At 45.3% G+C, this 24297-nt stretch overlaps 1 protein-coding gene across 1 annotated transcript; it reads left to right on the top strand.

Annotated features, from left to right (window-relative positions):
• Window positions 1–164: 164 nt before the first annotated feature.
• Window positions 165–24297, top strand: LOC120937929 (protein AF-9-like). Its single transcript, XM_040351488.1, has 7 exons — window positions 165–281; window positions 2982–3044; window positions 4141–4287; window positions 11385–11437; window positions 13462–13542; window positions 17102–17194; window positions 22504–24297. The coding sequence occupies exons 2-7, from the start codon at window positions 2984–2986 to the stop codon at window positions 22552–22554; spliced, it is 486 nt and encodes a 161-aa protein (XP_040207422.1). The 5' UTR covers window positions 165–281; window positions 2982–2983; the 3' UTR covers window positions 22555–24297.

The raw sequence follows: 24297 nt of genomic DNA, 5'->3' as shown, positions 1-24297 counted from the left end.
AATCAAACGGGTTTATTATACCAAAACTTTCTTACGAGTAAACGTTTCCAACCGAAATGAAGAAATATATTCGTAGCTACACTTATTTTGCCTTCTCACACCCGGTCATATCGCGCTTCTTATAGCGCTCTGCCAGAAGTAAAAATGGCGCCGTGCGTGTGCCAGGTTAATGGCGGAAGTGACGTAGGGAGAGCGGTGTCATGGCGGCGAAGAGAAGCGGGGCTGAGCGGTGATGTTTGGGCAGTGTTCGTGTTTTATGGTCCAGAGCTGAGAGATCATAGGTCAGTAATCAGAGGGGGAGGGGTAGGTTATATCGGTGGGACTACAACCCCCAGCATGGGAGGGATGAATAAAGAGGACCGGTCATGGCTGGGCAGATGTAGGAATGTGAATATTTAGGGTTTAATCCTGATCGTTGTGAATGGGGACAATGTGTTATTGGACTCAGAGGGTGACACCCCAGCTGGCGGCTTATCTGTATGGATTGTAATTGTTGCCGCTCTAATTAAAGCGGAGTTCCGCGATGTCAGTACCTGAAGGCGATCTGTCCCTTGGCTCTCGGGTGGAGGCGTCGCCATCTTCGGTAAGGGAATCAGGAAGTGAAGCCTTGCGGCTTCACTTCCTGGTTCCCTACTGCGCATGCCACTGGTCCCTGCTGTCTTCTGGGACCTGTGTGTCTCCCAAAAGACAGCGGGGGGGCGAAGTAGGCGTCGGACATGGCGTAGGTCGCCTATGCCCCTAATTGGGAGCAAATACCTGGATTAGACAGGTATCTGCACCCTCCTCTCCACTGAAAGGTATCAAATGTGACACCAAAGGGGGGAGGGGCGGGGTGGTATTCCGAAAAGTGGAAGTTCCATTTTTGGGTGGAACTCCGCTTTAATAAAGAGGAAATCACGAAGCCTAGGAAAGGTGGACACTTTAATTCCAGACTGGGCATTTCTGTCACTTTTTGTTTACACGTAAAAATCAGTATTTATTTGCTAGAAAATTACGTTGAATATATTTTGATTTTATAATTTTTATTTTTTAAATCAAACATGTTATACTTACCTCCTCTGCAGTTGGTTTTGCACAGAGTGGCCCCAATCCTCCTCTTCTGGGGTCCCTCAGTGGCGCTCCTCCTCCTCTCGAGTGCCCCGTTGGATAGCCACGCTCCTATGTTCTTACTGCAACATCCATTGACACAGACAGCAGGACTTAGCCCCGCCCCCTGGCTTCTGCATCATTGGACTTGAGTGACAGCAGCGGGAGCCAATGGCTGACCTGCTATCAATCTATCCAATCAGGACCCGAGACACCGGCTGGAGCTGGTGTGCTCGTTCCTGTCACTGGAAAGATCGGAATCAGTTAAGTAAAAGGAGGGCTCTGGGGGGCAGCTGCATCACAGGAGGTTTTTCACCTTAATACATAGAATGCATTAAAGGGACGCTAAAGGTTCCCGTTTAAAGATAAAATAACAAACATGTTCTACCTACCTCCACTGTGCAGCTCGTTTTACACACAGTGGCCCCGATCCTTGTCTTCTGGGGTCCCTCAGCGGCTGTCTCGGTTCCTCCCCGCAAGAACTAACCCCCTTCATGGGAGCGCTCTCTCATGGGGGTTAGTTCTTGCGGGCGGCTCAGGTGATACAGCCTGCGGCTATAGCCGCCGACTGTATCACTCGACCCTGACGCGCCGCGTCATTGGATGTGATTGACAGCAGCACAAGCCAATGGCTGTGCTGCTATCAATCCATCCAATCAATGGCCAGACTGAGCGGAGAAGAGGATGTCGGGGGCGTGGGCAGCAGATGAACGGGCTCAGGTAAGTAAAACTTTTTTTTGGTAAATTATAAAAGATGTTACGCCAAGTAAATAGATATCAAACATGTCACACTTTAAAATTGCGCACGCCCCTGCAACGGCGACAAATGACATACATATTACTATCCGTAGGTGAAGCTTTACAGGTCACCACTTTAGATTAGGGCCGAGTTCACACTTCTGCACATTGGTTGTAGGTTTTTCCCGCATCCAATTGGCATGACAGGAGACACTGACCGGCTCTCAAAGGAGCCAGTTCTCTCAGCTCCGGGACAGCGGCGGTCCGCATTTAAAAAGGGTCCTGTGCGTCTTTGATTACGAGTCAGGTGAGAATTCAGGCACAAATTCGCACCTGAATTGTTGAACCGGGACGCACCGGACCCCCTGCTGTGACCCCAGCCTAACAGAGGAGGTCTGGTGCTAGAATTACTGCCTATGATCGCAGTGATGCCTCACGTGTGGGACAATCGCTGTTTGAGTGCATGCAGGACCAATGCGCGCGTTCGCAAGCACAGGACGACAGGGCACTTTACATTTATTAATACTTTTTTTTATTATTGATGATGACGGCTATCAGCGATTATTTATTTTTACATTTTTTACTTTTCTTTTTTTTTTTTTTTTTACTGTGACATTATGGCGGACACATTGGACACTTTTGACGCCATTTTGGGACCATTGTCACTTATGCAACAATCAGTGCTATAAAAATGCACTGATTACTGTGTAAATGACACTGGCAGGGAGGGGGTTAACCACTAGGGGGCGAGGAAGGGGTTAAGTGTGTCCTAGGGAGGGATTCTAACTGTGGGGGGGTGGGCTACAAGTGATCACTGCTCCCGATGACGGGGAGTAGAAGATCTCTGTCCTGTCACTAGGCAGAACAGGGAAATGCCTTGTTTACATAGGTATCTCCCCCATTCTGGTGCTCCGTGACACGATCGCGGGACACTGGCGGACATAGAGTCCGCGGACCTCGCTCCGCGCGTGCGCCCGCACGGCCGGATTTTCAAAAGCAACATACAGGTACCTTGCTTTGCCCAGCCAAGCCATTTTGCCAACGTACATGTTTGTTAGGCGGTCAGCAAGTGGTAAAAGAAAAGTTGTATTAAATCTAAATGAAATGCTTCAAGCTGCTCCATCCATGTTTTTTGAATAGTCTTTGTGTTTTTATAGGCATGACAGACATCCAAGGGGATAGATCCAGGAGGAGGTCCTCATCCTCTTGTGAAGACCGAGGTAATTATTACTTGTTTAGGTGTTCACATTACAGAAGTCTATGCACAACGACACGAGTAGAAGGACACAAAAAAGTCTCAACAGATTTTGATTTGGCTATTAAAGTGGTAATAAATAGGGTTTCCCCGATACCACTTTTTTAGGACCGAGGACAAGTACCGATACTTTTTTTCATGTACTCGCCGATACTTTTAAAAAAAATGTGTCTGTGTCCCCAAATGCAGCCATGTGAAGGTCCGCAGTGGCCTACCTGTGTAGGCAAAGAGAAAGCCCCCCCGCCGCCGCCGTCTGGTTGATCAGCTATTGAAATGAAAGCTGTTATGTTCCCCGTGCGCTGATCAACTAGATGGCGACAGCAGCAGCAGCAGCTCTCCTCTCCCTCTCCCTTTCCCATTGACATTCTATTTTACTTACCCGAGGACTGCTCTGCTCTCTGCCCCCTCTCAGCCTGCTCTCTGCCCCCTCTCGGCCTGCTCTCTGCCCCCTCTCGGCCTGCTCTCTGCCCCCTCTCGGCCTGCTCTCGGCCCCCTCTCGGCCCCCTCTCGGCCCCCTCTCTGCCCCCTCTCAGCCTGCTCGTCAGTCACAAAAAAAAGTATCGGGTGAAGCATCGGGAGCATTTGCGCGAATGCTCAGTATGCTCAGTATCGGTATCGGGACAACCCTAGTAATAAACTCAAAACCCAAAAATGTAATATATTGCAGGTTACAGGTCATTAGATGTGGTGGCTGCATTCATTTTCTTTTCTTTGGCTTGTTCCTCTCTGTTTTCACCTGGTGATCTGGCCGGTAACACACCTCCTGTATTAATGAGACACAACTGACTGTTGGGTGGGCAGAATCAGCCACTGGCTTTATGACTCTGTCTGAATTTCCAGTAATAAGATCATAGCACCCGAGTTTCTGGATAGAAGACTTTGCAGTATTATTTCCTCTTGTCCTTCATATTATAGAGGATGCGGCACACAGAAGAGACAGCCATGGGGAGGCAAAGCTGGGAAATGAAATGGGATTATATAATAATGAGGGTGATGATCGTAACATGTAAAGTTTAATGCAGTTGTAAGAAAAAATAACATATATATCTCTTTTCTTCAAGGAGGGGAAAAGAGGAAAAGAAAACGCAGTCGGAGCAGATCATCCTCTGTGTCTTCCTCTTCCTCCTCATCGTCGTCCTCACATTCATCATCATCCTCGTCTTCAGGCTCTTCATCTTCCAGCAGCAGAAGCAGCTCCAGAAGTAGAGGTATCAGCAGGGACAAACTCTGAACTCCGGTATTATTCTGGTGTATTCTAGAACTGAGGGCAGCTAAATCTGCATTGGCGTTCCTTCTTTGTAGCTAGTATACATGTGCCTGATGTACATTAACCACTTAAGGACCAGACCAATATGCTGCTACATGACCCAAAAAAAACAAAAATAGAGCGAAAATTTTGAAAAAAATTCAATATTTTTGACTTTTTGCTATAATAAATATCCCCCAAAAACATATAAAAAAAAATTTTTTCCTCAGTTTAGGCCAATGCGTATTATTCTACCTATTTTTGGTAAAAAAAAATCGCAATAAGCGTTTATCGATTGGTTTGCGCAAAATTTATAGCGTTTACAAAATAGGGGATAGTTTTATTGCATTTTTATTAATTTTTTTTTTACTACTAATGGTGGCGATCAGCGATTTTTTTTTCGTGACTGTGACATTATGGCGGACACTTCGGAAAATTTTGATTTTTGGGACCATTGTCATTTTCACAGCAAAAAATGCATTTAAATTGCATTGTCTATTGTGAAAATGACAGTTGCAGTTTGGGAGTTAACGCTGTAGGAGTTAGGGTTCATCTAGTGTGTGTTTACAACTGTAGGGGGGTGTGGCTGTAGGAATGACCTCATCGATCGAGTCTCCCTATATAAGGGATCACTCGATCGATGCAGCGCCATAGTGAAGCACGGGGAAGCCGTGTTTACATACAGCTCTCCCCGTTCTTCAGCTCCGGGGAGCGATCGCGATGGAGCGGCTATACAGAAGAGTCAGGATTCCCACTAACACACAGCTCCTTTCTCTATCTGCAATGAAGATAGTGTCCTGACTCTCCTGTTGTCCAAGGGAGGGGGCGAGCACGACACTCCACACCAGGGAGAAAGCCTCACATTACTGTGTGGAGTTGCAGACAGAAGAACAGGAAGTGAGGATTTCTCAGAAGAAATAAGGACATTTAAAAGCAAAATAGAAGGAGGACTGCACTAAGGTAAAGGAAGCTATTTAGGAAAAAAAAATTGTACCTTTACAACCCCTTTAACCACCGACCATATAACTTGCATATATGCGGCCTCCCTGCACTGGATCACGTACCTTGTATGTGATACACACGCTCGCCGGCATGGCTGTGATTCATCACTGTACATAATGATCACAGTCCCAGACAGTAATTGACCGCCAGTGATCGGCTCTGAGCTTCACAGAACACAGCTCTGTGAATATAAACAACACAGAGCTGTATTCAGTGACGGGATCTTTTTGTTTAATACCTTGCTAAGCAGGGTGGTGTCCGTGGCAGTAAGCCAGTTCCCTCCAGCGTCAGTTAGTGTCAGATTTTACACCACAATATCACAGTCTCGTAAGTCACAGATCGCTGCCATTACTAGTAGTAAAAAGAAAAAAGTCCAATATACACTTGTTGAGATTTTTTTTTACCCAAGATATGTAGCAGACCTGTTTGGCCAAAAGTTATTAGAAGATTTGATTTTTTTTTTATGGATATGTTTTACAGCAGAAAGTAAAAAATATATAGTTTTTTTTTATTTGTGTGAATTTTTTTTTTGTTTGGGTACAGTGTTGCATGACTACGCAATAGTCGCTTAAAGTAGCGCAGTGCCGCATAGCAAAAAATGGTCTGGTCATGAAGGGGGTAAGACCTTCCAGAGCTGAAGTGGTTAAAGGGGTGGTTCACCCTAAAAACGACTTTTTTTTTATTACACTGGCCCCCCACATTACAATACGATTAAGGCTATTATTTTTTTTTTGATGCTGTACATACCTTTTGTACAGCATATTCACCCGTGGCTTCCGGCTTGCGAGTCCCGCGGGAGTGGGCGTTCCTAACATGTCTGTGATTGACGTTTTGACCAAAAACGAGCTCCCCCCCGTCACGTAAGCCGCGTCACGATTGGCGAAAGGAGCCGAACGGCGATGCGCATGCGCAGTATAGCGCCGACTCGCCGTTCGGCTCCTTTTGCCAACCGTGACGCGGCTTACGCGACGGGGGGGAGCTCGTTTTTGGTCAAAACGTCAATCACAAACATGTTAGGAACGCCCACTCCCGCGGGACTCGCAAGCCGGAAGCCACGGGTGAATATGCTGTACAAAGGTATGTACAGCATCAAAAAAAAAAATAGCCTTAATCGTATTGTAATGTGGGGGGGCAGTGTAATAAGAAAAAGTAGTTTTTAGGGTGAACCACCGCTTTAAGCTATCGCTTTTGTAATGCAATTCAGCTTGCTTTTTGCAGGTCTTGAATAGAGGTCTGGAGTTGTGATCTCTGCATACAATACAGTGTTTGCAATGTATATACAGTGCATCCGGAAGTATTCATAGTACTTCACTTTTTGCACATTTTGTTATGTTCCAGCCTTATTCCAAAATGTATTCATTATTTCCCTCAAAATTCTACAAACAATATCCCATAATGACAACGTGAAAGAAATTTGTTTGAAATCTTTGCAAATTTATTAAACATAAAAAATTAAAAACATCCCAGTAAGTATTCACAGCCTTTGCTCAATATTTTGTTGAAGTGGCTTTGGCACCAATTACAGCCTCAAGTCTATCTTAGTATGATCCTATAAGCTTGGCACAACTTTTTGTGGGCAGTTTCTCCCATTTTTCTTTGCAGGAACTTCTCAAGCTCCATCAGGTTGGATGGGGAGCGTCGGTGTACAGCCATTTTCAGATCTCTCCAGAGATGTTCAAGTCTGGGCTCTGGCTGGGCCACTCAAGGACATTCACAGACTTGTCCCGTAGCCACTCCTTTGTTATCTTGGCTGTGTGCTTGGGGTCGTTGTCCTGTTGGAAGATGAAACTTTGCCCCAGTCTGAGGTCCAGAGCACTTTGGAGCAGGTTTTCATCAAGAATGTCTCTGTACATTGCTGCATTCATCTGTCCCTCAATCCTGACTAGTCTCCCAGTTCCTGCCACTGAAAAACGTCCCCACAGTATGATGCTGCCGCCACCATGCTTCACTGTAGGGATGGTATTGGCCAGGTGATGATCAGTGCCTGGTTTTCTCCAGACAAGACGCTTGCTATTCAGGCCAAAGAGTTCAATTTTTTTTTATCAGACCAGAGAATTTTGTTTCTCATGGTCTGAGAGTCCTTCAGGTGCCTTTTGGCAAACTCCATGTGGGCTGTCATGTGACTTTTACGAAGTGGCTTCCATCTGGCCACTCTACCCTATAGGCCTGACTGGTGGAGTGCTGAAGAGATGGTTGTTCTTCTAGAAGGTTCTCCTCTCCCCACAGAGAAACACTGGAGCTCTGTCAGAGTAACCATCTGGTTATTGGTCACGTCTCTGACTAAGGCCCTTCTCCCCCAATCGCTCAGTTTGGCCAGGCGGCCCGCTCTAGGAAGAGTCCGGGTGATTCCAAACTTTTTCCATTTACAGATAATGGAGGCCACTGTGCTCATTGAGACCTTTAATGCTGGAGACATTTTATGTAACCTTCCCCAGATCTGTGTCTCCATACAATCCTGTCTCGGGGGTCTACAGACAATTCCTTGGACTTCATGGCTTGGTTTGTGCTCTGACATGAACTGTTAACTGTGGGACCTTATATAGACAGGTGTGTGCCTTTCCAAATCATGTCCAATCAACTGAATTTACCACAGGTGGACTCCAATCAAGTTGTAGAAACATCTCAATTATAAGCGCTCAAAACTGTAGTTAACCACTTCCCGACAGCCGTATGTCCACAGAATGGCACGTACAGGCAAATGGGCGTACATGTACGTCCTTGCCTTTCCGCGGGTCGGGGGTCCGATCGGGACCCCCCCCCGCTACATGCGGCGGTCGGGTTCCCTCGGGGAGCGATCCGGGACAACAACGGCGCGGCTATTCGTTTATAGCCGCTCCGTCGCGATCGCTCCCCGGAGCTGAAGAACGGGGAAAGCCGTATGTAAACACGGCTTCCCCGTGCTTCACTATGGCGCTGCATCGATCGTGTCATCCCCTTTATAGGGGAGACACAATCGATGACGTCAGTCCTACAGCCACACCCCCCTACAGTTGTAAACACACACTAGGTGAACACTAACTCCTACAGTGCCACCTGTGGTTAACTCCCAAACTGCAACTGTCATTTTCACAATAAAGAATGCAATTTAAATGCATTTTTTGCTGTGAAAATGACAATGGTCCCAAAAATGTGTCAAAATTGTCCGAAGTGTCCGCCATAATGTCGCAGTCACGAAAAAAATCGATTATCGCCGCCATTAGTAGTAACAAAAAAAATAAATAATAAAAATGCAATAAAACTATCCCCTATTTTGTAAACGCTATACATTTTGCGCAAACCAATCGATAAACGCTTATTGCGATCTTTTTTTTTTTTTTTTTTTTTTTACCAAATATGGGTAGAAGAATACGTATCGGCCTAAACTGAGGAAAACATTTTTTTTTATATATGTTTTTGGGGGATATTTATTATAGCAAAAAGTAAAAAATATTGATTTTTTTTCAAAATTGTTGCTCTATTTTTGTTTATAGCGCAAAAAATAAAAACCGCAGAGGTGATCAAATACCACCAAAAGAAAGCTCTATTTGTGGGGAAAAAAGGACGCCAATTTTGTTTGTGAGCCACGTCGCACGACCGCGCAATTGTCTGTTAAAGCGACGCAGTGCCGAATCGCAAAACCTGGCCTGGGCATTTAGCTGCCTAAAGGTCCGGGGCTTAAGTGGTTAAAAACTACTAAGGTAATAAAATCCACATATGATAACAATAATGACAAATAGTAAATTATTGACACTTAAACCGCAGTGAATGATGTGAAAGTGATACAAATAAAAAAAAAAGTGTCCTCAGACTGAACCAAGATCGAAAATGTTTAAATAAATGTCCTTTTGGAATAATGGATCTATAAGTGGGTGTTCCAGGCTACTCTGGGGTTTCTGATTAGATGTGAATCTATATGCAGTAATGCAATCCGTGTCCGGTCTCCCAGAACTCTCACCTTACTGTTGTTGTAATAGTGCATGTAGCATGGGTGTGGGCGTCCTGGAATGTGTGGCTCAATCCTCTCCCGATTTTCTCCTATATGTCTGTCTCCTGAGGTGAATACTCACCCTGATCTCCCAGGGATACAAACGTAGTGAATCCTCAATGGTCAGATATATAAGGGAGGAAGAAAAGAGAGGAATGCCACCAATAGTGTCATATCGATTAACCACTTCATTACTGGGCACTTAAACCCCCTTCCTGCCCAGACCAATTTTCAGCGCTGACGCATTTTGAATGACAATTGCGCGGTCATGCAATACTGTACCCAAATTTATATTTTTATTATTTTTTTCCCACAAATAGAGCTTTCTTTTGGTGGTATTTGATCATCTCTGCGATTTATTTTTTGTGCTATAAACAAAAAAAGACAGAAATTTAAAAAAAAAAAATAATTTTACTTTTTGTTATAATAATATGCCAATTTTTTTTTTTTTTATATTTTTTTCCTCGGTTTAGGCCGATACGTATTCTACATATTTTTGTTAAAAAAAATGTCAATAAGCGTATATTGATTGGTTTGCGCAAAAGTTATAGCGCCTACAAAATAGGGGATAGATTTATGATTTTTTTTTATTTTTTACTAGTAATGGCGGCGATCTGCGTTTTTTTTTTTGTCAGGCCTGCGATATTGCGGTGGACATATCGGACACTTTTGACCAAATTTTGGGACCATTCATTTATACAGCGATCAGTGCTTTAAAAATGCACTAATTACTGTATAAATGTGACTGGCAGGGAAGGGGTTAACACTAGGGGGTGAGGAAGGGGTTAAATGTGTTCGCCAGGCACACGCATCGGCTTCCCAGCAATGCGCCGGGCACAGTGTTTCCCCGCTGCGCGCCCCCCACATAAAAGGATGTCCAGGGATGTCCACCCGGCACTTGAGAGCCGCGCTGTGGACGTCTTTCGTCTATAGCGCAGCGCTCTAGTGGTTAAAAGAGGGTGATCTTTATTAGTGGCTAAAATGGACTCTTACATTGGTGTAAAATATAAGTGCATAAAATGAAACAAGACGCGGCGTCCACAGCGCCTTCTTACGTCTCCTTTAGATGTCTTCCTGGTCTGAGTCAGCCTCACGTGGTCCCAATCCCTACGTTGTTACGTCACGTACCTCGTGACTTCATCAGGGGAAGCCTCCCCTTTAATTTTATTTTTTACTAAATTTGCAAAGATTTCAAACAAACTCCTTTCACGTTGTCATCATGGGGTATTGTTTGTAGACTTGAGGAAAATAATGACTTTAATACATTTTAGAATAAGGCTGTATCATAACAAAATGTGTAAAAAGTAAAGCACTGTGAATACTTTCCAGATGCAATGTAGTTGATCTTAAAGTAGTATTCTGAGTTATACCCAACTAATCTTAAAACTGCTCTCTCCCCCCCCCCCCTCCCTTTTAGTACAGTACTTGGGTTTTTCCCCAAACAGCCTTGAGTTTCGCCTTGTGTAGTGAGGTTTATGCTTTCACCACAAGAGGGCCCCCTACGGCTTGCTATTAATTTACTTATACAGCGCTGTCAGTTTATACAATGCTTTACACATGTATTGTAGATTCACATCACACTTTTGTAGGGTACTGTAGGTCAAAGTTGAAGGTGAGAATATATTATGGATGGTGGGAGATCACGAGTGATTCACTCATTCAAATATTCAGTCGATCACGGGTGAAGCACAGATTTGGAAGAGAGATCATTTGGACTTTCATAATGCAGTATAAATGCATTGCGTTTCACTTCCTCACGTGGCGATTTTTGGGGAAAGTGTTTTATTATATATCAGTCTATGTATAAATAAATAGTGTTTATCGTTTTGGAAAATTTGGTGTAATTTTCCAGCAAGCAGGCTAAAAAAAAAGCATTTTAGTTGCACATGATTGGATAATAAAATCAGCAGAGCTTCCCCTCATTTCAGATCTACCCCTCAGATTTATAGCGACTGCACTTCCAAGTGCACTTGTAGTGCAAAGTGGATTTGCCTTTAGTAAATAACCTCCTTTTATGTCTAAATAATTGTATGTACCAGTTAGATGAGCAGATTGTGCACTAATGTTTTGTTTTTTTATTTTCTATCTGTTAGATGTTAAAAAATGCAAGTCTAAGAACACCATTAAAGAAAAACACAAGAAGAAGGTAAGGCCAGTCTGCGTTTTTTTGGTGAATGTGCGATTTTGTGTTTTCTGGTACAACATTTGTGTTATGTAGAAAACAAGGTAACAAGGAACTTTCGTGAGCACAAACGATAGTGCCATCATGTAATGACCGATAAATCGTTCAGTGGACATAAAAAAAAAAGAAAAACTTTTTTTTTTTTTTCACATATACCTAGTGCAGAATTTTTTTTTTCGTATAGTGTATGGCCAGCATAAGACGCGTTCAGCAAGTTGTTTAACCACTTAAGGACCGGACCAATATGCTGCTAAATGACCCAAGGGGTTTTTACAATTCGGCACTGCGTCGCTTTAACAGACAATTGCACGGTCGTGCGACGTGGCTCCCAAACAAAATTGGCATCCTTTTTTCCCCACAAATAGAGCTTTCTTTTGGTGGTATTTGATCACCTCTGCGTTTTTTTTTTTTTTGCGCTATAAACAAAAATAGAGTGACAATTTTGAAAAAAATTCAATATTTTTTACTTTTTGCTATAATAAATATCCCCCAAAAACATATATAAAAAAAAAATTTTTCCTCAGTTTAGGCCGATACGTATTCTTCTACCTATTTTTGGTAAAAAAAATCGCAATAAACGTTTATCGATTGATTTGCGCAAAATTTATAGCGTTTACAAAATAGGGGATAGTTTTATTATTTTTTTTTATTTTATTTTTTTACTACTATTGGCGGCGATCAGCGATTTTTTTTTTTTTTTTTTTTTTTTTTTTTTTTCGTGACTGCGACATTATGGCGGACACTTCGGACAATTTTGACACATTTTTGGGACCATTGTCATTTTCACAGCAAAAAATGCATTTAAATTGCATTGTTTATTGTGAAAATGACAGTTGCAGTTTGGGAGTTTACCACAGGGGGCGCTGTAGGAGTTAGGGTTCACCTAGTGTGTGTTTACAACTGTAGGGGGGTGTGGCTGTAGGTCTGACGTCATCGATCGAGTCTCCCTATAAAAGGGATCACTCGATCGATGCAGCCGCCACAGTGAAGCACGGGGAAGCCGTGTTTACATACGGCTCTCCCCGTTCTTCAGCTCCGGGGAGCGATCGCGAGGTGGCGGCTAGAAACGAATAGCCGCGCCCTCGTCCCGGATTGCTCCTGAAGCCACGGGAACCGCCGCATGTACGGGGGGGGGGGGGGGTCCCGATCGGACCCCCGACCCATGTCTAGACAGGGACGTACAGGTACGCCAATGTGCCTGTCCGTGCCATTCTGCTGACGTATATGTACATGCGGCGGTCCGGAAGTGGTTAAGCATGAAAAATGTCAACTGTGCAACCGAACGGGACGAGCTGAAAGTCCATGTACAGTGAAACCTCGGAATGCGAATAACGCGGTTAACGAGCGTTTCACAATACGAGCACTGTTTTTTTGCCAAGGTTTTCCGAGTTCAGCCGAGCTGTCCCCCGAGGCTCTCTGGCGCCCCCCCCACCTCTGGCCACATGCGGTATTGCATGCCATAGAGGTCAATGCGGAACACCTTATTTTAGTTTCCATTGACGTCTTTGGGGAAACTCGCTTTGATATGCGAGTGCTTTGGATTACGAGCATTCTCCTGGAACGGATTATGCTTGTAATCCATGGTTCCACTATAGCTCGCCTGGAGGGGGAACCCGTTTATGGTACATTATCCACTGTAAACTATACACAAGATAGGCACTCTGATTGGCCATTCCACTCCCAGGACTGTCAGATCTGTCACCGCGGCGGTTCTCTGGCATCCACCTGGCTTCGTGCATCACCTCCCACAGTGGATCTGGCCTAATGGTGGCTACAGCTCGGCCCAGAACCTCTCGAGTGGACTCATTTGAGAGCGATCGCATGCCTGTCATTTTGGAGGTCTTGTGAGTGCATAACTGATGATTTTAATGCTAATTACTTAATAAACTGAGCTACACTATTGGCGGCTTGGCACCTCTTCATCCCCACATACCAAACTTGGCCTTTCTTTTTTAAGTGAGACTGGTAATAATGTGTTCTGTCTGCAGAAAAGAGAAAAAGACAACAAAGTAAAGAAAAGGAAGAAGAAGAAGAATTCAGAGGAAGCCAGACCTGTGCAGATATCTAAGGTGCAGCCTCCATCCATCCATCCATCCCTCCCTCCATCCATCCCTCCCTCCCTCCATCCATCCCTCCCTCCATCCTCCATCCATCCCTCCTTCCATCCCTCCCTCCATCCATCACTCCTCCCTCCCTCCATCCGTCCATCCCTCCATCCATCCGTCCATCCATCCCTCCATCCTCCCTCCCTCCCTCCCTCCATCCCTCCCTCCATCCCTCCCTCCATCCATCCATCCCTCCCTCCATCCATCCCTCCCTCCATCCATCCCTCCCTCCCTCCATCCATCCCTCCCTCCCTCCATCCATCCCTCTCTCCCTCCATCCCCTCCATCCCTCCATCCCTCCCTCCCCTCCATCCCTCCCTCCCTCCATCCATCCTCTTTCCCAAATCCACTCTTCTATCTCTCATTTGGTTGTTTGTACAGTCAGTAAAATAAATGAAATATGCACTCTCCCACTCACTGGCCCCTTATCAGGTACACCTGTACAGTTGCTTGGAAACAGAAGGGAACCCTGAGCCCATTTTTTTTTTTTAAATGGTGTAGGGTTCCCCCCAAAAATCCATACCAGACCCTTATCCGAGCACGCAAGCTGGCAGACCACTGGAAAAGAGGGGGACGAGACGAGAGAGCGCCCCCCCTTTCTGAACCGTACCAGGCCACATGCCCTCAACATGGGGAGGATGCCTTTGGGGTCCAAAGCACCATGTCTTCATGTTGCGCGGTGGTTGTGGGGGTCTGTGGGCGGGGGGCTTATCGGAATCTGGAAGCCCCTTTTAACAAAGGGGACCCCCAGATCCTTGTCTTCTCCCCCCCCCATGTGAATTGGTAACGGGGTATGTTGTAGCCCTACCATTTCACAAAAAAAGTGCCAAAATTTTTAAACACGGCTTATCCCTAATGGTAGGGTCAGAATTTGGTGTAAAAAACATGAAAGCATGGATCCATCCTGCCTTGTATCAACAGTTCAGGCTGGTGGTGGTGTAATGACGTGGGGGATATTTTCTTCGCACTCTTTGGGCCCCTTGGTACCAATTGAGAATCGTTTAAAAAAAAAAAAACTGTGTGCAGTGCCCCCCCAGCCCCTCCAATGCCCCTCCAATACTTACCTGAGCCCCATCTTGATCCAGCAATGTTGCAGGAGTGTCTCGGCTGCCCGGGACTCCCCTCCTGATTGGCTGAGACAGCAGTGGGGCGCCATTGGCTCCCCACTGCCTACCCGAGTATTGTTGCTGACCATGTCCATCCCTTTATGACTACAGTGTACCCATCTTCTGATGGCTCCTTGCAGCAGGATAATGCGCCATGTCACAAAGATCCAATCATCTCACCACTGGACAATGAGGTCCCTGTACTCCAATGCCCTCCACACTCACCAGATCTCATCCAATAGAGCACCTTGGAGATGTGGTGGAACGGGAGATTTGCATCATGGATGTGCAGCCGAAAAATCTGCAGCAACTACATGATGCTATCATGTCAATAAGGACCAAGATCTCTGAGAAATGTTTCCAACACCTTGTTGAATCTATTCCATGAAGAATAAAAGTGATACTAAAGTCTCTCTGTCATTTTGAAAAAAAAAAAAACATGTTATACTTGCCTGCTCTGTGCAGTTGGTTATGCACAGAGCAGCCCCAATTCTCCTCTTCTCGGGTCCCTCTTCGATGCTCTGCCCCCCCCCCCCTGTTGAATTCCCCCACCGCAAGCATCTTGCTATGGGGGAACCTAATCCATTCAGACACTGAGACATGGCCCAGCCCTGCCCCCTTTCTCTCCTTATTGGCTGACTGACTTTGACAGCAGCAGGAGCCAATGGCGCCCCACTGCTGTCTCAGCCAATCAGGAGGGGAGTCTCGGGCAGCTGAGACACTCCTGCAACATTGCTGGATCGAGAGAGCGCCGGAGAGCCTCAGAAATACTCAGGGACAGCTCAGTTGAACTCGGAAAGGCTCGGGAAAGGAGTACTTCCGAGTATTTCCGAACGGCTCCGCTCATCTCTGGCACCCCCGCACCTCTGGCCATATGCGGTACTGCACACTGCAGAGGCTTGAATCCTGCTTGTTTTGCGAGACAAAACTTAAAAAAAATAAAATAATTATCGTATTGCAAAACGCTCTTTAACCACTTAACGACCGCTGCATGTAAATATACGTCGGCAGAATGGCACGGACAGGCAGAAGGACGTGCCCGTACGTCCCTGCCTAGACGTGGGTCGGGGGTCCGAACAGGACCCCCCCACGGTACATACGGCGGTCGTTAATTGTGTGGGAGCGATCCGGGTTGAGGGGGCGGCTATTTGTTTCTAGCCACCCCATCGCGATCGCTCCCCGGAGCTGAAGAACGGGGAGAGCCGTATGTAAACACGGCTTCCCCGTTCTTCACTGTGGCAGCTGCATCGATCGTGTGATCCCTTTTATAGGGAGACTTGATCGATGACGTCACACCTACAGCCACACCCCCTACAGTTGTAAACACACACTAGGTGAACCCTAACTCCTACAGCGCCCCCTGTGGTTAACTCCCAAACTGCAACTGTCATTTTCACAATAAACAATGCAATTTAAATGCATTTTTTGCCGTGAAAATGACAATGGTCCCAAAAATGTGTCAAAATTGTCCGAAGTGTCCGCCATAATGTCGCAGTCACGAAAAAAATCGCTGATCGCCGCCATTAGTTGTAAAAAAATAAATAAATAAAAATGCAATAAAACTATCCCCTATTTTGTAAATTTGTTGCGCAAACCAACCGATAAACGCTTATTGCAATTTTTTTGTTTTTTTTTACCAAAAATATGTAGAAGAATACGTATCGGCCTAAACTGTGGAAAAAAAATGTTTTTATATATATTTTTGGGGGATATTTATTATAGCAAAAAGTAAAAAATATTGCATTTTTTTTCAAAATTGTCGCTTTATTTTTGTTTATAGCACAAAAAATAAAAACCGCAGAGGTGATCAAATACCACCAAAAGAAAGCTCTATTTGTGGGGAAAAAAGGACGCCAATTTTGTTTTGGTACAACATTGCATGACCGCGCAATTACAGCAGCACAGTGCCAAATTGTAAAAACACCTCTGGGCATTTAGCTGCATATTGGTCCGGGGCTTAAGTGGTTAACCGCGTTACTTGCAATCCGAGGTTTCACTGTATATGTCTTCAGGTGTGCGGTGGGTACAGCCATGTCTAAATACGCCCTTTTTGACCCCCCCTGACAACTCGTTAACTCTTTAGCTCTAGATTGACTCCTAGGAAGGTGATGGTACAGACTAATTGGGTAGCTGCGAGTTGTAGCTGCGAGCAGTATGTGACGATTTCCCGTGCTATGAGATCTGATCCGCTTATGTAACTCTTATTAAATAGGTCACGATAGGTTAGAGGTCATGTTACCAGGACAATCCCATGTAGGCTAATAAAGACTCAATCCCATTGTGAGCAGCAGCTTAACATTAAGCACCTCGTCATGTTTACTTTCGCTTCCGATACGGCGGCAGTCTTGTGTCCTGGAAAAGCAGAAACTCTCCGCTGTTCTTTTAGGTGATCTGCATGTTGTTGGTGTGTCTTGCAGTTTCTAAAAGAGAAAAAGAAGAATGAAAACTACAGTATGATAACCGGGAAAAGAATCAAAATGAAAGTGAAGAAAAGCAAAAAGGACAAAGAGGTAAATGACCCACATTCATCAAAGTGCATCGGATCTAGTTTTCTTGTAGTTGTTTTTTCCTCCAGTGGGTTTTTTTTTTTTTTTTGTATATTTTTTTACTAAGGTGTAGGAGTTTACAGAAAGGAAAAGGGGACAGAACTTGGGTATATAGGGCCAGATTCACGCAGGTGAGCGGCGGCGTAATGTATCGTAGATACGTTACACCACCGCAAGTTTTCATCACAAGTGCCTGATTCACCAAGCACTTGCGATGAAAACCTACGCCGGTGACTTGTCCTCAATGTTCCCCTATGGGGGAAGTTCCTCCACTGACTGCGCAGGCGCAAACTTCCCGACGGAAATCCCCGAACCTCGCCCGGCATCCAGGCTCATTCTTTAACATCCCCGTGGATTGGAGGATGTTAAAAAAAGAGCCAGGAGGCCGAGCGAGCGAAGCGAGCCGTCCGAGCGCAGCGAGGACGTGAGGCCAACTGGCCACTTTCCTCTAAGTCCACGTCGCCCTGGATGCCGGACGCCGTTCGGGGATTTCCGTCAGCAAGTTTGCACCTGCGCAGTGCTTGAAGGAACTTTCCCAATGGCTGGAACCATCTCTGCGCATCAGTTCGCGCATGCGCTGGAACTTCCGTGATACCTGGAACCAGCACGGCAGATCACCGGCGGCCTCCGGCGCAAGGCTGGCCAATTCAAATGGGCGTGTGCTATTTAAATTAGGCGCGCTCCCGCGCCGGATCTACTGCGCATGCTCAGTTTCGCCATTCCCGTTGTGCTTTGCGCGCCGTGACGTCATTGTTTCGAATGGCGACGCACGTAGCGTAATTCCCGTATTCCCGGACGGCTTACGCAAACGACGTTAATTTTTAAATTTCGACGCGGGAACGACGGCCATACTTTATACAGCAATACGATTGCTGTGTAAAGTTAAGGCAGGTCAAACGACGACTAAAATTGCGAGGGGAAACTAGACTAGCGGCGACGTAGCGAACGCGAAAATCCATCGTGAATCGCCGTAACTGCTAATTTGCATACCCGCCACTGGTTTACGACGCAAACTCCTCCCAGCGGCGGCCGCGGTACTGCATCCTAAGATCCGACAGTGTAAAACAATTACACCTGCCGGATCTTAGGAATATCTATGCGTAACTGATTCTATGAATCACCCGCATAGATACTCTGAGAGATACGACGGAGTATCTCAGCTGTGAATCTGGCCCATAGAGCTCATAAGTACAAAAAATACACTTAAAGTGAATGTAAACCCGGTTCATGAAATCTGACCTGGGCACATCTGTTGTGTTTATTTATCTCTCTCCAAAGCACTATGTCTGGTGTCTTTCTGACGTTTGTTGTTCTGTTATCAGCATGATAACTTCTGACAAGTTCTCCAGCATGGAAGATAAAAGCAACTGAACATTTGGGTCGGGGGAGGTTGCTATAAAAAGATTAGCAAAGAGTTTGTCTATTCACAGCACAGCTCTGCATGTTTCTTTCTTCCTCTGCCTATGTGGAGGGGGGCTCCTTTCCTCCAATCGGCTGTCACACAGTGTATGCACAGACTCCCCTCCCACAGCTGAAAGAGGAAGAAAAAATTCTAAGGCCCCTTTCACACTGTGGAGTTTTATCAGGCGCTTTTGCTTTAAAAAAAAAAAAAATGCCTATAAAGCGCCTGAAAGAAGCCTCATCTGCAATCCCAATGTGAAAGCCTGAGTGCTTTCAGAGGCCTTTCACACTGCCAGTGCTCGAAAAACGCTGGTAAAGCGCCGCTAAGACCGCTTTCACACTGGGGCATTTTTCAGGCACTTTGGCATTAAAAAAAGCTCCCTCAACAGGAAGGGGGCTTTAGGAGTGATGTATTCAACGCTCCTAAAGCGCTGCAAAGAAGCTTCTTGCAGGACTTTTTTTGACCCCCTGCCAGCGCAGAGCCTCCGTGTGAAAGCACTCGGGCTTTCACATTGGGATTGCAGATGCAGCTTCTTTCAGGCGCTTTTTTTAACGCTAAAGCGCCTGAAAAACGCCCCAGTGTGAAAAGGGCCTTAGAATTGTTTCTTCCTCTTTCAGTCTGTGCATACACTGGGTAAGAGGTGATTGGAGGAAAGGAGCCCCCTCCACATAGGCAGAGGAAGAAAGAAACATGCAGTGTGAAAGGGGTCTAATGCAATGTGCACTTTCTAAAGACTATGGGCCGCATTCAGAAAGATGCGCGCATCTTTCTTCTGGCGTAACGTATCTCTGATACGTTACGCCGCTGTAAATTTGGGCGCAAGTTCTGTATTCAGAAAGAACTTTCGCCCTTAGTTACGGCAGCGTAACGTATGTGTGGCGGCGTAAGCCCGCCTAATTCAAATGGGGATGTTGGGGGCGTGTTTTTACTTGACCCCGCGTTTTTGACGTATTTTTTGAACGACGCATGCGCCGTCCGTAAAATATCCCAGTGTGCATTGCTCCAAATTACGCAGCAAGGACGTATTGGATTCAACGTGAACGAAAATGACGTACAGCCGTATTCGAGAACGACTTACGCAAACTACATAAAAAATTCAAAACTCGGCGCGGGAACGACGGCCATACTTAACATTAGCTACGCCTCATATAGCAGGGGTAACTATACGCCGAAAAAAGCCGAACGTAAACGACGTAAAAAAATGCGCCGGCGGGACGTACGTTTCTGAATTGCCGTATCTAGCACATTTGCAGATTCCTTGCGTAACTATACGGAAGCGCCACCTAGCGGCCAGCGTGATTATGCAGCCTAAGATACGACGGTGTAAGACACTTACACCAGTCGGATCTTAGGGATATCTATGCGTAACTGATTCTCTGAATCAGGCGCATAGATACGACCAACGCACTCAGAGATACGACGGCGTATCTCGTTTCTGAATCCGGCCCTATGGCAAGTTGAAGACAGCAGATATACAAATAAAACTTATGTAGGGAGATTTGTTTTATCTCTGTGTATCTGAGGCTGCTCACCTCACTGGGTATAGGAGAGGGTTTGCATCCATTTTATCATAAATTTGACTCTTGGTATACAATGCTTTAAGTGAATTAAAGCCGCATTGCAAATTTGAAACTATTGCTCAAATTGAGACATACAAGGCCAGAAAGTAGAATAAAGAACTTATGTAGTTTAAGGTATTAAATACCAGAATACAAAGTTAACCACTTGCCGACCAGCTCACATACATAAACTGCAGCAGGTTGGCAGCGTGAATCGGCGTACGTGTACTGCTGCTCACGCAGTTGCAGGCGCAATGGATTGTCCAAGATTGGCTTTAGAATCTGCACACGTTTTTAGTATTTCTCTAGCAGACAGAAGTTAATGTAGCCAGCTATGGTTTACAATAAGTCAGAAAATGACGTCGTTTATATGAAAATCCCAGCTTGTATGTGGCCTTTGAGTTGGAATCCATTGCTTAGCCTATATGAGCATTATCATCTGGAAATCCTCATTTATGGCTTCTAGCACTAAAGAGACAAAATCAAGGCAAGGATGTGAAGAAATTGGCTTGTTCCTTGTTTTCAACCCTGGTCTGCAGATGTATTGCTCTGTACAATGCAGACTATCCACAAGCAAAGTTAGTTCATATTGACCAGAGTCTGTGTTGTTGGGTCTCAAAACCTAGGGAAAGAAAAGGCAACAGATGTATCTGAAAGGATGATTGTTGTCTCAGGCTATATTAAAGGGGCTGTAAAGGCAGAAGTGTGTGTTTTTTTTTTTTTTTTTTCTATCGTAAATTCGTAATGCATTAAGATAAACTTCTGTGTGTAGCAGCCCCCCTAATACTTGCCTGAGTTCCATCTCTATCCAGCGACATCTAAAGCCTTGTACACAAGATCGCATTTCCATCGGACATATCCGTGGAATTTTGTGTGAAGGTCGTTGGCTGTGAACTTGTTCTGCATACAGACAGCAGAACTTTTTCAGCCAACATACACAAAACTACGTGGTTTTTCATCTCTTTAGCGCCACCCTGTGGGCAAGTTCTGCTAATGTTTTATGGTTAGCATTGCTTCTGAGCATGAGTGTTTGTACTTTGGATTTTTTTCCAATGGACTTGTGTAGACACGATCGGATAATCTGATGTCAGACGGAGCGGACAAATGGTTGGATTATCCGACAAAACCCTGCCATCACAAATTTGTTGTCGGAAAATCCGATTGTGTGTACGAGGCTTATGAGTGCCTCAGCCGTCCCTCCTGATTGGATACACCGCGGCTCCATGTGTGGATAGATACACAGAGCTGCGTCTCAGCTCAGTTGCCCCCATAAGCAAGCTGCTTGCTGTGGGGGCACTCAACAGGAGGGAGGGGCAAGGAGCTCGAGCCCGGGACCCAGGAAGAGAGGCATCCAAGCTGCTCTGTGCAAAACCACTGCATAGAGCAGGTTAGTATAACATGTTTTGTTAACAGGAAAAAATGAAACGTTACAATCACTTTAAGGTCTAATACAGTGGAATCTCGGATTGCGAGTAACGCGGTTAACGAGCGTTTCGCAATACAAGCACGTGATTTCCTAAAATCCTAACTTGGTTTGCGAGTGTTATCTCGCGAAACGAGCAGGATTCAGGCCAAAGCGGTTTGCAGTACCGTGTTCGGCCTGAGGTGGGGGGCGCCGTTTGGAAACGGCCGGAAAGTTCAGAGGACAGTTCGGCTGATCTTGGCAAACCTCAAAGGCACGTGAACTGAGTCTTTCCAAGGTTTGCTGAGGTCAGCCGAACTGTCCTCGGTCCTTTCCGGCCATTTCCGAGTTTCTCCTGCGCTCCCCCGCCTCTGGCCGCATGCGGTATTGCATGCCATTGAAGTCAATGTGGAACAAATTATTTTCGCTTCCATTGACTTCAATGGGGAAACTCGCGTTGATATGCGAGTACTTTGGATTACGAGCATTCTCCTGGAATGTATTATGCTCGTAATCAGAGGTTCCACTGTATACATTTGTGGTTTGCTTCTGACTTCCATTTGTAAATCATGTTTAATGTAGAATGCTGTGGGGTTTTTTCTGTCCATGGTCAAGAAATGATCACTTGTTCAGAAACAGTGGCCATTATGCAAATGGCTGCTTCCATGTATTTGCATGGCAGTGGTGAATTATGACACTCTGCTGGTACTGTTTGGCACCAGTAGGTCGGTGACTTCCTGTGACCCCCCCAAGGGCAGTTTACTTGCTACAAATAATTTAAAAAGTTCTATGTGTTATAGGGCCGGGTCCTCATAAATGTGTACTATATACTAGAACTATATGTTTTGGCATGTGTTTGACATCTAGAAGAACTACGGTAACACTGGGCCCTTTTTTTCTATTTCCTCAGAGAGACAGAAATCGAGCAGAACTGTTGGAATTCCTCAATTCTTCCATGTGACCGAATGACCCAAAGGTGTATCTAGGATGGTGAACTTCATGGTGCAATCTTCTGACAACATGCAGAATCTCATATTGCCTTTCATTCCAGAGTACACAATGCTGAAAACACTTGGCAATGGGATTTAAGGTTCATTAAGACTTTGCACCTTCGATCCTCCAAGTGCCCATCAGTATATTCTGGCAGCAAGGGGCTGTCTGGTAAAGAAGCCTCCTGTTCTTCCTGATTAGCACTAGATGAAGCTTCGATGTTGCTAGCCATATATATGGTTTGTCCAGCCCTAGCAGAGCTATATATATGGTTTGTCCAGCCCTAGCAGAGCTGTAAGAACTACGGGGTTGGAAATTGTACAACCCAAGGGAAAATCAGAAATTGAACAACCCCAATTGTACATGTAACATTTTATGGGATCCTCGGCTATTCGATTCCAGTTGTTGGTGACCCTGAAAAGATGCCCCAAATAGAACCCCTAGGAACTGGAGACCCCATGGAAATTTCAAAGGCAAACTAACTATTGCATATTCGGAGGCTGAAAAAAAGTTGAAAATGTACCGACAGTCAGTACAGAGTAAACTTGCATTTCCACACAACATTTTTGAAGCATTCATAGATTTTGGAGAGAACACATCAGTGCCAAGGGTAGCTGCTGACTGTGGCCATGCCCATGTATCTTTCCCCTAAAGGCAAACGTGGTAGTGGCTGGTTGCTTTAGGCACACCTCTTTTCTCCTGTGATATTCACTACTCAGTCCCAGTAGGTAGACTTTGGGACCTAAGTAAATTGAATAAACAGAGGGATGCAATCATCAAAGAACCAATCATATCCAACATTTTGATGGCTATATTACTGTATGTGAATACAGACCGTTCCAGTGGAAGGTTCTTTGATAAGAGAAGACTTTGTATTCTACATGTATCTCTTTTTTCAAACTAAGGAAGTGTTCCGTTTTTATTGTTGCTTGTGTTCTCAATCGGGAGATTCATTTGTATTTATGCTGGCGACTATTGTCGCTGAGAAATGAAGGGAAAATCCAGAATGCTAGAGTTGTCTCCAGAACAAAAGAAGGGGACAACCCACTAAGGGAGGGTCCTCGGGGGACGGCCCCGCCAGAATACTTCCATCAGCACTCTCAGCCATTGGCAGAGAGCGCTGATAGAGAGCCGGTCGGCAGACCATTTTTGGTTATGCCCCTTCGGCAGAAGCTGGATGAGCAGACTCCTGTACGCATGGGCCGAATGTTGGCCAGTTTCTATTGAACCGGCCGATGTTGCCTGATTCGGCCCATGTGTACTAGGCTTAACACTCCCCTCCTTCAAGGTTAGCAACGCTGCTGTCCAAAGGTGTCTTGGTTGCTCCTCAATCCAGAGTGAAGGCGCTCTAATTCAGGAGGTGTGTTACTGGCCAGATCACCAGGTGAAAATGGGGGGAGCCAAAGAAAAGAAAACTGATGCAGCCACCACATCCAATGATTGGTAAGATGCAGTATATTACGTTTTTTAATACTGCTTTAAAAATGGAAGTGAGAAATCGACCTTACTGGTCCCGTTTTCATTTATCAACATGAGAATGACTGTTGATGCCAAGGAGACAGAAGAAAACTGTAAAGTTTTTATTTTTTTCAATTTTGTTTTTATTTTTACATTTTTCACATATTTGGCGTATGTGGTCAGTTTAGGTGGAAGTCTTAGTGGAGCTTTTTCCGTTTAGGACATTGTACTGAAATAAAATAAGTGTTGGATTACA

Source organism: Rana temporaria, chromosome 4 (genome assembly GCF_905171775.1).
Source record: "Rana temporaria chromosome 4, aRanTem1.1, whole genome shotgun sequence".
Classification (NCBI taxonomy): Eukaryota; Metazoa; Chordata; class Amphibia; order Anura; family Ranidae; genus Rana; species Rana temporaria.
Note: the sequence above shows the minus strand (reverse complement) of the source record. Positions and strands in the feature narration are given on the sequence as shown.

What these genes read in the sequence shown, in the direction of transcription:
- LOC120937929 (XM_040351488.1), top strand. Translation starts at nt 2,984, where the DNA reads ATGACAGACATCCAAGGGGATAGATCCAGGAGGAGGTCCTCATCCTCT. An exon ending in AAGAAAAACACAAGAAGAAG is followed by an intron (nt 11,438 to 13,461) that starts GTAAGGCCAGTC and finishes TTCTGTCTGCAG; the next exon opens with AAAAGAGAAAAAGACAACAA. An exon ending in AAAGCAAAAAGGACAAAGAG is followed by an intron (nt 17,195 to 22,503) that starts GTAAATGACCCA and finishes CTATTTCCTCAG; the next exon opens with AGAGACAGAAATCGAGCAGA.